We start from the raw sequence: 13,863 nt of genomic DNA on the forward strand, positions 1-13,863 counted from the left end.
ACAAAAACCAAAACCACCCATACTAATAATCACCAATCCCCATTCACTCCCCTTTTGGAGTGATTCAAAGCTGCTGTTCACATTATTTTAAGTGAGGTTTGAGGTACTCTCGGAACTGGAAGCGGCACCACAGAAGCAGATTGATCCAGATGTACAGAATCAAAAAAGCATATCCAGTTAACCTAAATTCCTATTGGAGAAAAATACATATTTCAGTATGTACCTTTTTGGGGGGGTAAACTTCTGCAATTGAAGGACTGTATCTGCAATCCAGACATTCTTTGTGTAAGTTGATCCAATAACACCCTCTCTTTGAGGGTGACAGCTCGGCCAACAGGGCACGCATGTCCACCCCAGAAATCCTGATGCACACACAAAAAGCCCTGCAGGCACAGAGCAATTAGCAGCAGTGTAGGGGCTCAAACAGGGATGCAGGTGGCACTGTGGGTTAAACAACAGAGCCTAGGACTTGCCGATCAGAAGGTCGGCGGTTCAAATCCCCGCGACGCGACGGGGTGAGCTCCCGTTGCTCGGTCCCTGCTCCTGCCAACCTAGCAGCTCGAAAGCATGCCAAAGTGCAAGTAGATAAATAAGTACCACTACAGCGGGAAGGTAAATGGCGTTTCCGTGCACTGCTCTGTTTCGCCAGAAGCGGCTTAGTCATGTTGGCCACATGACCCAGAAGCTGTACGCCGGCTCCCTCGGCCAGTAAAGCGAGATGAGCGCTGCAACCCCAGAGTCGGTCGCGACTGGACCTCATGGTCCCTTTACCTCAAACAGATTGTGTTGGGAGAGCCTTGTATCTGCTGGATTAAAAGCTCCCTTGCTTCCCCAACACATCTATGGAGTGTGATTGGACCCCAAGCATACATATTTCCCTCTCCCTTCACCCCATTGGTGTCAATCTGGCAGAAAACAGTAAAGAAAAACTGTTTCAGGGTGGAGAAAGTTACCCAACCTTAGCAGGCCTATGAATGTGGAGTTGGCTCTTCTCTACATCTAGGTACACATGTGTGTGCATGAACACAAGCACTTTGGGTTAATCTGCGGTCAATTAAAGGGCTAGCAGCAGTAGTAATGGCAATGGAAGTGGCTTTTATCCTACAGGTCGAGCCAATTATATTAAATATTATAGTAAGTGTTGTTTAGTTCTGTGTTTAGATCTGTGCTGGATTGCAGCTTTGAGAGATCGTTAGTCTCCAGAAAGGCAGCTCTAAAAGATACCACCAAAGATTTTGTATAATTACAACAAATATGAAGAAGGCGTCATGGTTTGGGACAATTTGGATGAAATAATTCTATAAACAAAGACCAGAAGTCTGTCTACAACATAAAAAAAATAAAAATGAAAATCCCATAAATGAAGACCAATGTGTTCTGGGTTTTTTTATATATGTATATATGTAAAAGAACACCTTGCAGATTGTTACATTATCTCTTTACTTGATTGCTCAAGCATTTCAAAGCCATGATCGTCTAAGTTCTGCACAGGCCCACTTACTTGGGCTCCCGCTCCTTAACGGGGAAGAGCTGCGGCTTCGGGATCGCTAAAAGACACACAAAACAGGAAAAATTAACATAGTCTTATTCCTCCCAACTCATTCTAAAAAGGCATTATGTTGTAGAAGCTAAATACAGCTAATACCACTGGGGAACTTAGACTCTTTTCTTATACTGCAGTGTGACTCCTTCCCACGTTTTGAAGGATAATCTGGGACCTGCTTGGTCACACTGAAAGAGGAGAAAATCTCTATACATCCTGCAGTTCTTTCCCAGATCAACATTACTCCAGTTCGCAAGAGGAGCGATGTCGACATGGGAAGGAGGAACAGCATATGATCTTCCCAAACAACCTAGGATCTCTCTCTCTACCCTAGTGCCACTGGAAAAGGAGCTGTCCTGACTGTCACATGGCCAGCATTCCATGGAGGCCATTTTTGAATTGGGCAAGACTCAAAAATGGCATCCACTTACTGAAAATCTTGTGCAATTCTCCTTCACTTTATGATACGTGTAACAACCAATATTCCCCTTATATGGTACAAGCTTGCAGGCCAAAACCAGAATGGTGCTCCTGTACATGAAGCAGCCTTCAGGCGTGGGACTCATGGGGGAAGCCTGAACGGTAAGTAAACATGCTAGTTTTTCCTGCTTTCCTTGCCTTCCCACAAAAGGAGACAAAGGGGGTGGGGAAGAGAGGCTTAGCTGTGCTCACTCTCCTGCCAAGCCTGCCATGGAAAAAGCGGAGGGAGGAACACAGATTAAATAAATAACAACTCCTATATATGTGCGAGAAATGGACCAGGTTAACATTATTTAAAATGAGAGGTAATCCAATTTACAAATTAAGGGGAACAACAAATCAGCTTAAATCCTGCTTAACTGGTTTGCTTTTGGGTTCCGTGCTAATGTGGCTTTATTACTTAAGAAGATGGGATATCTACAAGCTCCACAAACCTGTATATAACTCATTTGCTCCTCCCTTTACTGAAGCAGGAAAACAACCCAGGAAGGTAAGCATAACTTCCTGTTATGTGTAGATTAGGAACTATGGATAATGGCTTCCAAACAAACCAGGATATGAAGCCATGATTTAAAGAAGATGGTATGTGGATTCTGCATTGTTTGGAAGTCAATAACCATAGGTCCCAGTTCACGCATAAGAAAAAAATGATGGCTAATTGCAGCTTCCCAGTTAATTCCCCCACTTGTGGGAACAGAGGGGTAAAGAGGTTGTCGGCATGTGCACAGAGATCATACATATTCTGGTTTATTAATCCAGGATATGACTGGTTAAACCAGACCATAGATTAACATTGCTGAAGAATATCCATTTTTTATTCCCTCACATTGTGCCTTCATCGCCACAGACAAGAACATTCAGCCTGTTAATAGCGGTGCTTGAGTCACAAGGATTTAGCAGTGTGCTATTTATACATATACTGTTAAAATTAAATTCAGAGAGTGCTGAGAAGCTTTTGAAGGAGCAGAGGGCTCCCTATTTCATATGTGCATATAGTATGCACAACATCAATGGTAAATTACAGAATGGCAAATCCATTAGCCTAAACGGCCGTGAGGTCTAAACACATGCAGTGAGCACACCCAGTGTTTTTATTCATGGATTAATTCACGAATGCTGATCTTTTACTTATTTATTTTATTACTTTTCTTACCCACCCTTGACCATATAGTCCCGGAACAAGTTACAACACTATTACAACACAATATTAAAATCAGTTAAAACAATTTGCAACTAGAAGAATAGGGTGGGTCCTAAAAGTATCTCTCTCATGGGCCAAAAACCACAGCATCTTCAGCATATGACAAAAGCTATACAAGGATGGTTTCAGATACCCTTCTGTGGGGAGAGAATTCCACAGCATAGGGGCTGCCACAGAGAATGCCCTCACCCAGGCCACCACCACCTGAACCTTTGGGGTTAGAACTACTGAAAGGACCCCCTCTTCCAAACTAACACCTGAGAGGATCTGTAGGAAAGGGGGCAGCCTTTCAGATATTTTAGTCTTAATGAGAGCAGCTTGAATTGGGCCTGGAAACAAACAGGTAACTATTGCAGCTCTGTTAAAACATCCAGTCTGGAGGTTACCAGAGCATGGAGTACAGTGACCAATTAATCTGTATCCCAAAGGGCCATAGCTGGTGAACCAGCCATAGTTGGAAATAAGCACTCCTAACCACTGAGGACACCTGTGCAATGTTGAATCCAGTAGGAATCCCAAGCTATGTTATCTGCTTCTTCCAGAAGAGTGAAACCCTGCCTGGAACAAGAAATCTCCCCATCCCTTGGACCTAAGAACTCAGAACTTTCTTATCAGGATTCAGTTTCATTGGCCCACATCCAGCCCATGCAAGCCTCCAAGGACCAGTCTAGCAACTGAACCACATTTCCTGATTTCAGGTGGAATGGAGAGATAGAGCTGGGCATCACTCACATATTGAGGAAACCTCACTCACGATGACAACCCCCATCTGTTTCAAACAGATGTTAAATGATGTGGGGATCAAGATGGAACCCCACAGGGCTACTCCCATGGCAAAAAATGGGGCCCCCATAATTAATTTATGGAAACAGCCCCAAAAAGAAGGAGTGGGACCACTGTAATACAGTGCCTCCCCCAAACCACACATCCCAGAGGTGCTGCAGAAGGATACTGGGCCAATGATATCAAAAGCCACAGAAAGATAAAGGAGAACATGAAGGGCTGTACTCCCCTCTCTCTTTCCAGAGACATGTCATCAGCCAGAATAAACAAGGCAGATTTGGTACTATGACCATGCCTGAAATTGGATTGAAATTGGTCTAGTTTCTTCCAAATATACCCGAAACTGAGTCACCACTGAGTCCAAAAAGACATTCTCATGCATTCACAGACAGATGTTAAGGGATAGGCTTGTGCCCATCCTGTATAGATTGGTAAACACATCTGTCTATACTTCCCTCCTTCACAAGTAAATCCCCAAGCTTTTACCATGTTGATCCTGCCCTCATCATTCAATGCTCCAATTACAAAGGGGCATAAGCGCCCCCCCATCCCCTTCCCTTTCTGCAATACCTCTCATTTACCACTGGCTTTGTTTTTATCTTATTACGTTGATCAGGCTATTCTACTTTACCAAATGTCGGGAGTGGCCTGCACTAGGAGAGAGGGGCCTCAAGCTACAGCTGCGGCTGCGGCTTCGGCTGCGGCTTCTGCTTCTACCCCTTTGAGACCACTGAAACAAAATATAGAATATGAGAAAAGGTATATTAAGCAAGCAGCAGTCACTGCGGTTACATTATGTGAGAGGAAGGTTGCTCTCCGAAAGAAAAGGCTGGATTCGCATGACTCTAACGTGCTTCCCAGTTAAGGCCTCATGTACGGGCAGAGGGCCTTCTCGGTAGTGGCACCCGCCCTGTGGAATGTCCTCCCCTCAGATGTCAAGGAAATAAACAACTATCTGACTTTTAGAAGACATCTGAAGGCAGCCCTGTTTAGGGAAGTTTTTAATGTTTGATGCTTTATTGTATTTTTAATATTTTGTTGGGAGCTGCCCAGAGAGGCTGGGGAAACCCAGCCAGATGGGTGTGGTATAAATAAATTATTATTATTATATTCTCCCATACACAAGCCCCTTTGAAATCTCAGCTCCTTCTGGAAACGCCACTGGAACTACAGGTTGTGCAAAGCAGTATAAGAGCCTACATTGGTGGAAGGGACAACTTCTTGATAACTGCTCCAAGCATATTCTCAGCTCAGTCATGAAAAGGACTGACTAATAAGAAACATATCAATGTCAGTGTCACAATCTAAAGCACTGTTGGTGTAATCCACAGCATGCTGGGTTGATGGGAGCTGGGAGTTCAATTAACAGCTGGAGGGCGATAGGTTGCCCATATGTTACTGGGTAAGGTTCACGGTTCTTGTATTAACTTACAAGTTGCAGGATATCTTAGAGACTACCTTATATCCCAGCCCAATCACTCAGATCTTTGAGGGAAGCTCTGCTGATGCTCCCCCACAGCTTAGATGCATGGCTTGTAACTACTAGAAACAAAGTGTTTGGTGTAGAGGCTCCAAGCCTGTGGAACTCTATCCCAACTGACATCAATCAGGCCCCCTCCTTGCTTTCTGTGGATGTTTTTTATGTACACAACTAGAAATGCAAATGAAGGGCCGCGGGTGGCGTGGTGGGTTAAACCACAGAGCCTAGGACTTGCCGATCAGAAGGTCGGCAGTTTGAATCCCTGTGAAGGGGTGAGCTCCCGTTGCTCGGTCCCTGCTCCTGCCAACCTAGCAGTTCGAAAGCATGTGAAAGCGCAAGTAGATAAATAGGTACTGCTCCGGCGGGAAGGTAATCGGCGATTCTGTGCGCTGCTCTGGTTCGCCAGAAGTGGCTTAGTCATGCTGGCCACATGACCCGGAAGCTGTACGGCGGCTCCCTTGGCCAATAAAGCGAGATGAGCGCTGCAACTCCAGAGTCGGTCATGACTGAACCTAATGGTCAGGGGTCCCTTTACCCTTACCTTTTAGAAATGCAAATATAGTCATACCTTGGATCCCGAACGCCTTGGTACTCGGACATTTTGGCTCCCGAATACCGCAAACCCGGAAGTGAGTGTTCCAGTTTGCGAACATTCTTTGGAACCCGAACGTCCAACGGAGCTTCCGATAGGCTGAAGGAGCTTCCTGCAGCCAATCAGAAGCCGCGCTTTGGTTTCCGAATGCTTTGAAAGTCAAATGGACTTCTGGAATGGATTCTGTTCGACTTCCAAGGTACGACTGTAACTAGGTGGTATATAAATGCCTCAAATGCCTTAAATAAATAAAGACATCTCCAACATAAATCAGCCAATCGGTGGGACAGATTAGCAAACAGAAACAGATCTCTGCTCATGGATTTGCCCTTCTGTCCACCACACAGAAGGGTGTCGCATAGGGGCAAGAATACTACTCATGGGAAGGAGCTGGTGCTCCAGAATACCAGCCAGTTTGTGAATTGCTTCATTCAGGCATTTCTGGGATGGAATCTATGACCTGGACCCAAACTTTGCTTCTGTAAATAAAGCAAAGCTCATGTTCACAGAGCAGGGATTTTTCAGCCTCCTTCTCCCCTCTGCAGAGCCCTGTGCCCTGCCCCAAATCTACTCCTGGAGGTCAGGGGCCTTTGGGAATGGCTTGGGATATGTCGCAGGGGCCTGCAGAGGGAAGAGGAGTTGGCAGTAATCACGCCTCGATACTGGGAAGCAACTTAGGATCCAAGTCTATGAGTTTACATCTTAACCAGAGTAATGAAGAATACTTACCACAGCGCCTCTTCTTGTGACTGCCTCTCCTTTCACCAGGACAGTATCTTCTTCCATAAGAGCAGGCCATACATGATAGGCCACCAAGGGAGCTGTAAATTCAGAGTCGTAGCTGCGACGATATCTGGTGAGGTGCAAAGAGGTTTAGCTTACAACAGAGTTAGCAGTCCACATGCTCCTCTTGCAGTTACTTTATTCCATCTTCTTTCCGGTAATTCAGAACAAGGGCACATGGAGCTATCCCAATTAACTTTTTTAAAAATCAGGTGAATACACAATAAAACTAAAACAATAACACCCCCTCCCACAAACACATATAACACCAGTCTTGAAAGACCTACATTGGCTCCCAGTATGTTTCCGAGCACAATTCAAAGTGTTGGTTCTGACCTTTAAAGCCCTAAACGGCCTCGGTCCAGTATACCTGAAGGAGCGTCTCCACCCCTATCATTCTGCCCGGACGCTGAGGTCCAGCGCCGAGGGCCTTCTGGCAGTTCCCTCATTGCGAGAAGCAAAGCTACAGGGAACCAGGCAGAGGGCCTTCTCGGTAGTGGCGCCCGCCCTGTGGAACGCTCTCCCACCAGATGTCAAAGCGATAAACAACTACCTGACATTCAGAAGACATCTTAAGGCAGCCCTGTTCAGGGAAGTTTTTAACGTGTGATATTTTACTGTATTTTTGGTTTTTATGGAAGCCGCCCAGAGTGGCTGGGGAGGCCCAGCCAGATGGGCGGGGTATAAATAATAAATTAATTATTATTATTATTATTATTATTATTATTATTGGCCACAGAATGTTAAATCAGCGAAAGGCCTGGTTATAAAGAAACATTTTTTGCCTGGTACCTAAGGATATGTAATTTTATTATTACTATTTATTGAATTTATATACTGCCCTATACCTGGAGGTCTCAGGGCGGTTCACAGAAAAGAGCTGACATTCCACAAACAGGGAGCCACTGCAGAAAAGGCCTGTCCCATTCTCATGTTGCCACCCTCCAGACCTCTTGCAGAGGAGACACATGAAAAAGGCCCTCAGATGATGATCACAGGCTCTGGGTCAGTTTGTATGGAGAGAGGTGGTCCTTGGGGCATTGTGGTCCTGAGCGGCAATGTACGTACACAATGTGGCACAGGCCACTTCTGATCATATGTGTACAAAGTGACTAACAATAGAATGCACCTTGCCAAGTTTCTAATTACTTATTATAACTACAGCCGTACCTTGGAAGTCAAACAGAATCCATTCTGGAAGTCCGTTTGACTTCCAAAGCATTTGGAAACCAAAGCACGGCTTCTGATTGGCTGCAGGAAGCTCCGTTGGATATTTGACTTCCAAAAATAGTTCGTAAACAGGAACACTCACTTCTGGGTTTGCAACGTTCAGGAGCCAAAATGTTCAGGAACTAAGCTGTTTGACTTCCAAGGTATGACTGTATTAAATAACATTCACAATAACCAGGCAAATGGCCTTCTTAGTAGTGGTGCCCTCCCTGTGGACCGCCTTCCCTTCAGATGTCAAGGAGATAAAGAGCTGCACAACTTTTAGAAGACACCTGAAGACAGCCCTGTCGTGGGAAGTTTTTAATGTCTGATGTTTTACTATGTTTTTATATATGCTGTAAGCCGCCCAGAGTGGCTAGGGAAACCCAACTGGATGGGTGGAATATAAATAATAAATTATTATTATTATTATTATTATTATTATTATTATTATTATTAAAATTAGCTCTAATTCAGCATGTGCAAACAGAACAGACATATGATTGAAGGCAGTAATGCTTTTGAATATGCTTTTGGACAGGAATTTGTTTCAAAATGGGTTTTCAAAGATTATCTGAAAAATAAATATAGTAATTTAAATTCTGTTGCAGCATTCGAGGAACTTCAGTATTAATTGCAAAGTAGATATAAGAAATTAGATTTATTGAGAATAAGTTAAATTATGTTAAAAGTGTGTATTGGCAAAAAGTAATAAGAATTTGAAATATGGAATAGATGGGAGGTTGGGTCTTTAGTGTCAAGACCAATAGATGTTTTATTGTTTGCTAAGAAAATTATGTGTCTATGGTTATTTTTTTGTAATTTGTGTGTAATTTGGTATTTGTGTTTTTTTCTTTTTTTCTTGTTGTATAAATAAAAAACTTAAATAAAAATAAAAATATGCTTTTGGAAACCACAAGAGGGGAAAGGTTGTTCCTATGCTCGAATCCTGTTTGGGGGTTTCCCATAGGCATTGTGGCTGGCCACTGTGAGAACAGGATATGCAAGTCGATGGGCCACTGGGCTGATCCAGCAGGCTCTTCTTCTATCCTTATGCGCTGCCATGACTTTGGCCCACTTTATTTCCCCCACTGGAAACACAAGACCGCATACTTTCATTCCACTCACTTGTACTCGCTGAAAAGTTCTCCATCTGTACCAAAAGAAATGTCAAGTGGAGGATCCAAAGTCTGCATTGAAAAGGCGACGCGACACATCTCACGTATTAAGCCGCTAATCATGATAAAATCGGTTTCTGGTGGGAAGGAAATCTTAGGGTTGATATTCATTGCACGAATGACCTCCTGAAAGGAAAGGGACAGAAACGGTTCATTTTCTAGATAATGCACAAAACTGAACTTATGGAATTTTTTGTAAGCGAGAGAGAATACAATTAATATATCCAAAGTGTCAATTGCCCTACTCATGCAAGTTGTCATATGTACATGGTGTTCACTGGTGGTTTCTTGGGAGCAGGGTGGCAGGAAGGTATCATCTACACATTTCTCAAGTTTCATTAACCTAAGCAGAGCATTGGTAGGATACAAGGTTTTGAATGAATGAATGAATGAATCTTTATTTGCATCAGCCATTGGCCATAGCAATAAAACAACAATACGATATACAAAGAATAGAAATAAAAAGTCAATTATCTAAGATACATTTTAGGGTTTTGAATCAATAGTCAAATAGTGGATCTTATACTGATTGCTCCAGCTAAAAACCTTGCAACCTTTGCTGTCATCTGCTCACCTTGATCTGCCAAGAGAAAGGACACTGTGGCAGTGGCTGGGTGACCCAGAATGGAAAATAAAAGAGGTGATAACCTCATTCCTCTAGTCTTTATAAAGAGTGCAAGCCAGAAGGACATGCGCCACCGATTTGGTACTGCCATCTCCACAGGGACATAAGCATTTTTCATGTGGAATCTGTTGGAATAGTGCCTCAAGTACAGCCGAGGGCAATACATTCAATCTTGAGAGAGTAAAAGCGCATCTATATTTTAGAATTGCTAGAACTGCAGATAGGGTGCTAGAGAGTCGAAATGGGAAGGTGGAAAATAGTCATATCATGGGCAAAGGGATGGAATGTTCTCACAGACTTACGCAGACACTGGCTTGAACATCATACAGATCCTCCTGGCGAACAATGTAGTCCATGACCATGTCTTCAAGCGATTCAGGCCCTGAGTAACTTAGGGACAGGGTTTTTCGAACACGCATTTTGAACTGTCTGAAGGCCATCTTTGCGGCACGGAAAGACTCCTGCAAATGATAAAATAGTTAGTTACATCAAAAAGCCCAAGAAAACAGAGGCCATTTGCCGTATTGGCCCGAATATAAGCTGCACCCGCAAATAAGCTGCACCTTTAAAATTGAAGGGGGTTCAAAAGGGAAAAAAAGACAAAACCTGGGCTGCTTCCCGGGGGCAGGGGGAGCTGCGCTGCTTGCTGGTGGTGTAAGGTTGTGAATATAAGCCACATTTTAACTTTTCACAGTTGGAATTTGGAAAAAAAGGTGAGGTTTATATTCGGGCTAATACGGTAAATTTTCTGAATCCTAACTTCACAGGTAGAGTAAGTGCTCCTCAATGCGATAATTTGTCTTATGTAGTAACCCTGCTCCAGCTCCAGCTCCAGCTTGAATCTGGACATCCAATAATAGCCTTTGAGTCCTTGCAACACAAAAAGTTATGCCACCATATCTTTCTGTGATGGCAACTTATCATCACTTCTGCTCCAGGGGTCTTAAAAAAAAATTAAATCTATAGCAAAACTAAGAAAGTATTCTACCACTTCAAAGAAGAAAGAAAGAAAGAAAGAAAGAAAGAAAGAAAGAAAGAAAGACTGAACATGGTCAGGTAAGGAGATGAAATATATAAAAAAGATGAAAGAAACTTGTACAAAAGAGGCAATTCAGCAATATTCCAAGACAAGGCATAAACAGCAGATCAAAAACACCTATAATCAAAACCAGCACCAGACAGAATCATATTTGGATAGAATTTGCCATCCATGTGACTGTTGGGTTCTTAAATAAATAACAAAAAAACCCAGACAGTCACAAAGTGAGTTGGGTCTGCTTCCCCTCTGAAAACCCAGAGTTGGTTGATCAATCTCTCTGATATGGCTATAAAGAAAGCCTTTTAAATCCAGTTTGTAAGAGTGTACGTGCAAGCATTCTACCAGCCTTGAGCCACAATTCCACTCTGCTTTATCTTCAAATGTGATCCCATTCAGTCCTAAGCTCCTCTACACCAGTACAAGTTTTTAAAATGAGACTGCTTGCCATATTAGAGGTTTACACTAACTTTCCATTTCAGCAGTGAGACCAGGCGCCAGAAACTGCAGCAAGGAAAGAGAAGCTAATGAACTGACAGTGCAACCCTGTATATGTCTGCTCAGACCGCAGCGAGTTAAACAGAGCTCACTCCCAGGTAAGTGCGTTTAGGATTGCCAACTGATTGTTGTTGACTCCAGCTGATGTAAGAATAAGGTTTGTCTACCGCTAGGTTATGTGAGTGATTCTGAAAGTGTTACACTTCCTACCACAACTGCAGTATAGATTATTCTCTGAACCATCTCCAGATCGTCGACATAACTTCTCAGGAGGCTTTGAGCATCCAAGCGCTCCTGAGCATAAATATCACTGAAGCGTTCCACAAGGCGAGCATGTCGGGAGGCGTTTGTAAGTCTCGCTCGTCCGGGTGAGGAACTTCGCTTGGGAAGCGGACTAGGTGATCTGCTTCGGATAGATCTCGGGGAAGGAGATCGGCTTAGTGCAAGTCTGTAACAAAATTTAAAAATCGCATTAATGGAAGATCTTTATCCTTACAAATGTATGTTCTAGACCAGCAGTTTTCAACCTGTGGGTCCCCAGATGTTGTTGGACTACAGCTCCCATCATCCCTGAGCTCTGGCCTTGCTAGCTAGGGGTGATGGGAGTTGTAGTTCAACAACATCTGGGGACCCACAGGTTGAGAAAGGCTGTTCTAGACCAAGGGTAAGGAACCTGTGGGCCTCTCCCACCAGCCCCAGAAAGCATGGCCTATGGTCAGGGATAATGGAAGCTGTAGCCCAGCAATAACTAGAGGGCCATAGGTTCTTCATCTCTGGTTTAGACTATTCTCTCAAGAAGCAGAATTTAAAGAAAGAGAACTTTCAAAACCAGTTTATTCATTAAAGATGATTGTTGTTATGTCTGGAGAGAGACCTGTATTTTTCTTTGCTTACATTACTCTATAAAGCACTGTGTAAACTGATTCCATCATCATGAAATAATCCACTGCTTTTTCCAGTTTCATCAATAGAGTTGAGATATCTAAAGTCCCCCTTAGATAACTTGAAGCATAGTATCTCTGGAGCCAAACCATAATAGGACGATAGACAACAAAGCAGTTCTTTTCACACAATGGAACTTGTCTTCTTCCTTCTCTCCCCAAGGGGCCCATGTCCTCCCCAAATCTGCTCTGGAGGGCTGGGGAAAACCCCAAAAACAGATTTAGAAGGTGCACAGAAGGTGCATGAGGAGAGGGAGGGAAGTTCATCTCCTTGTGCAAATGGTACTACTCTGTTGGTTTTAGTAAAGGTAAAGGTACCCCTGCCTGTACAGGCCAGTCGTATCCGACTCTAGGGTTGTGCACCCATCTCACTTAAGAGGCCGGGGGCCAGCGCTGTCCAGAGACACTTCCGGGTCACGTGGCCAGCGTGACGAAGCTGCTCTGGCGAGCCGGCACCAGCGCAGCACATGGAAAGGCCATTTACCTTCCCGCTATAAAGCGGTACCTATTTATCTACTTGCACTTAGGGGTGCTTTCAAACTGCTAGGTGGGCAGGAGCTGGGACCGAAAGACGGGAGCTCACCCCGCCGCAGGGATTCGAACCGCCGACCATGCGATCGGCAAGCCCTAGGCACTGAGGTTTTACCCACAGCGCCACCCGCGTCCCTCTGTTGGGTACTACTCTGTTGGTTTTAGTGGCTACTTAAATCAGATGAAAACCCTTACCTGTTTTGGAGAAGAGATTTTTGAGCACCAAGGATGGCAATCTCATCCTTCAGTGTTTGAAGCTGCTGCTCATAATCACTCATCCGGTCCAGATTTTTCAAAGCACACTCTTCTTTTACCCGAGAAGCCTTCAGCCTTTAGCACACACACACACACACACAAATAATTCCGATCAAAAGAGGTGTTTCTACAGCAATCAATATCCTGCTTTTAAAATATACTAAGTAATCTATTTGAAAGAGCTTATAAAACCAGGAAGAATTTCAGAGTGATCACTATGCAGCAAGGGGAATGCAAAATGACGTTCGTCGTATGTACATTTTAGATATAAACCAACCATTTTTGCCCACCAAAAGCAATGCGAAATTTCTCAAATCTCTTTTCAAGTTGTAATGCCACAAAAATAGGTTTAGGTATGTAATTATGCAGTATAGTTGCTTAGTGTGAAATTTCTCAAATCTCTTTTCAAGCTGTAATGCCACAAAAATAGGTTTAGGTATGTAATTATGGAGTATAGTTGCTTAGGGTATCTATGTTACAAGCCAAGAACCTCCTCATCCTGCCTCCTTCTGGTTCTCAATCTCTCTTTGGGGTTTGATACCAGAGACCATGGCATCCTTCTGGACCAGCTCTGGGTGATGGGTATTTAGGGCACTGTTTTACAACTGTTCCATTCTTACCTAGAAAGTCATACTCAGATAGTAGCACTGGAAGACCGTGTTTCAGCTCCATGATCTTTGTGCTGTGGTGTCTCACAAGGAATAACCTTTCCCCCAATGCTGCTTAAC

The 13,863-nt window shown here is 43.7% G+C and overlaps 1 protein-coding gene across 6 annotated transcripts in view; it reads right to left on the minus strand.

Moving 5' to 3' along the window:
* The window catches only part of SPATA18 (spermatogenesis associated 18), a 22,908-nt gene continuing 9,045 nt past the window's right edge, over positions 1–13,863 (minus strand). For 3 of the 6 annotated variants that reach the window (XM_053404431.1, XM_053404433.1, XM_053404435.1), the window contains 7 exons: positions 13,076–13,210; positions 11,619–11,856; positions 10,177–10,335; positions 9,200–9,375; positions 6,809–6,932; positions 4,639–4,737; positions 1,376–1,547 (listed from right to left, as the gene is read on the minus strand). In XM_053404431.1, the coding sequence (XP_053260406.1) occupies positions 1,461–1,547; positions 4,639–4,737; positions 6,809–6,932; positions 9,200–9,375; positions 10,177–10,335; positions 11,619–11,856; positions 13,076–13,210 (1,018 nt within the window). In that variant the 3' untranslated portion in view covers positions 1,376–1,460. Of the gene's footprint in view, positions 191–1,375; positions 1,548–4,638; positions 4,738–6,808; positions 6,933–9,199; positions 9,376–10,176; positions 10,336–11,618; positions 11,857–13,075; positions 13,211–13,863 lie in introns of those variants that run through there. The other 3 variants (XM_053404432.1, XM_053404436.1, XM_053404434.1) reach the window with 3 other exon arrangements.

The sequence above is a fragment of the Podarcis raffonei genome, chromosome 9 (genome assembly GCF_027172205.1).
Source record: "Podarcis raffonei isolate rPodRaf1 chromosome 9, rPodRaf1.pri, whole genome shotgun sequence".
NCBI classification, from domain to species: Eukaryota; Metazoa; Chordata; class Lepidosauria; order Squamata; family Lacertidae; genus Podarcis; species Podarcis raffonei.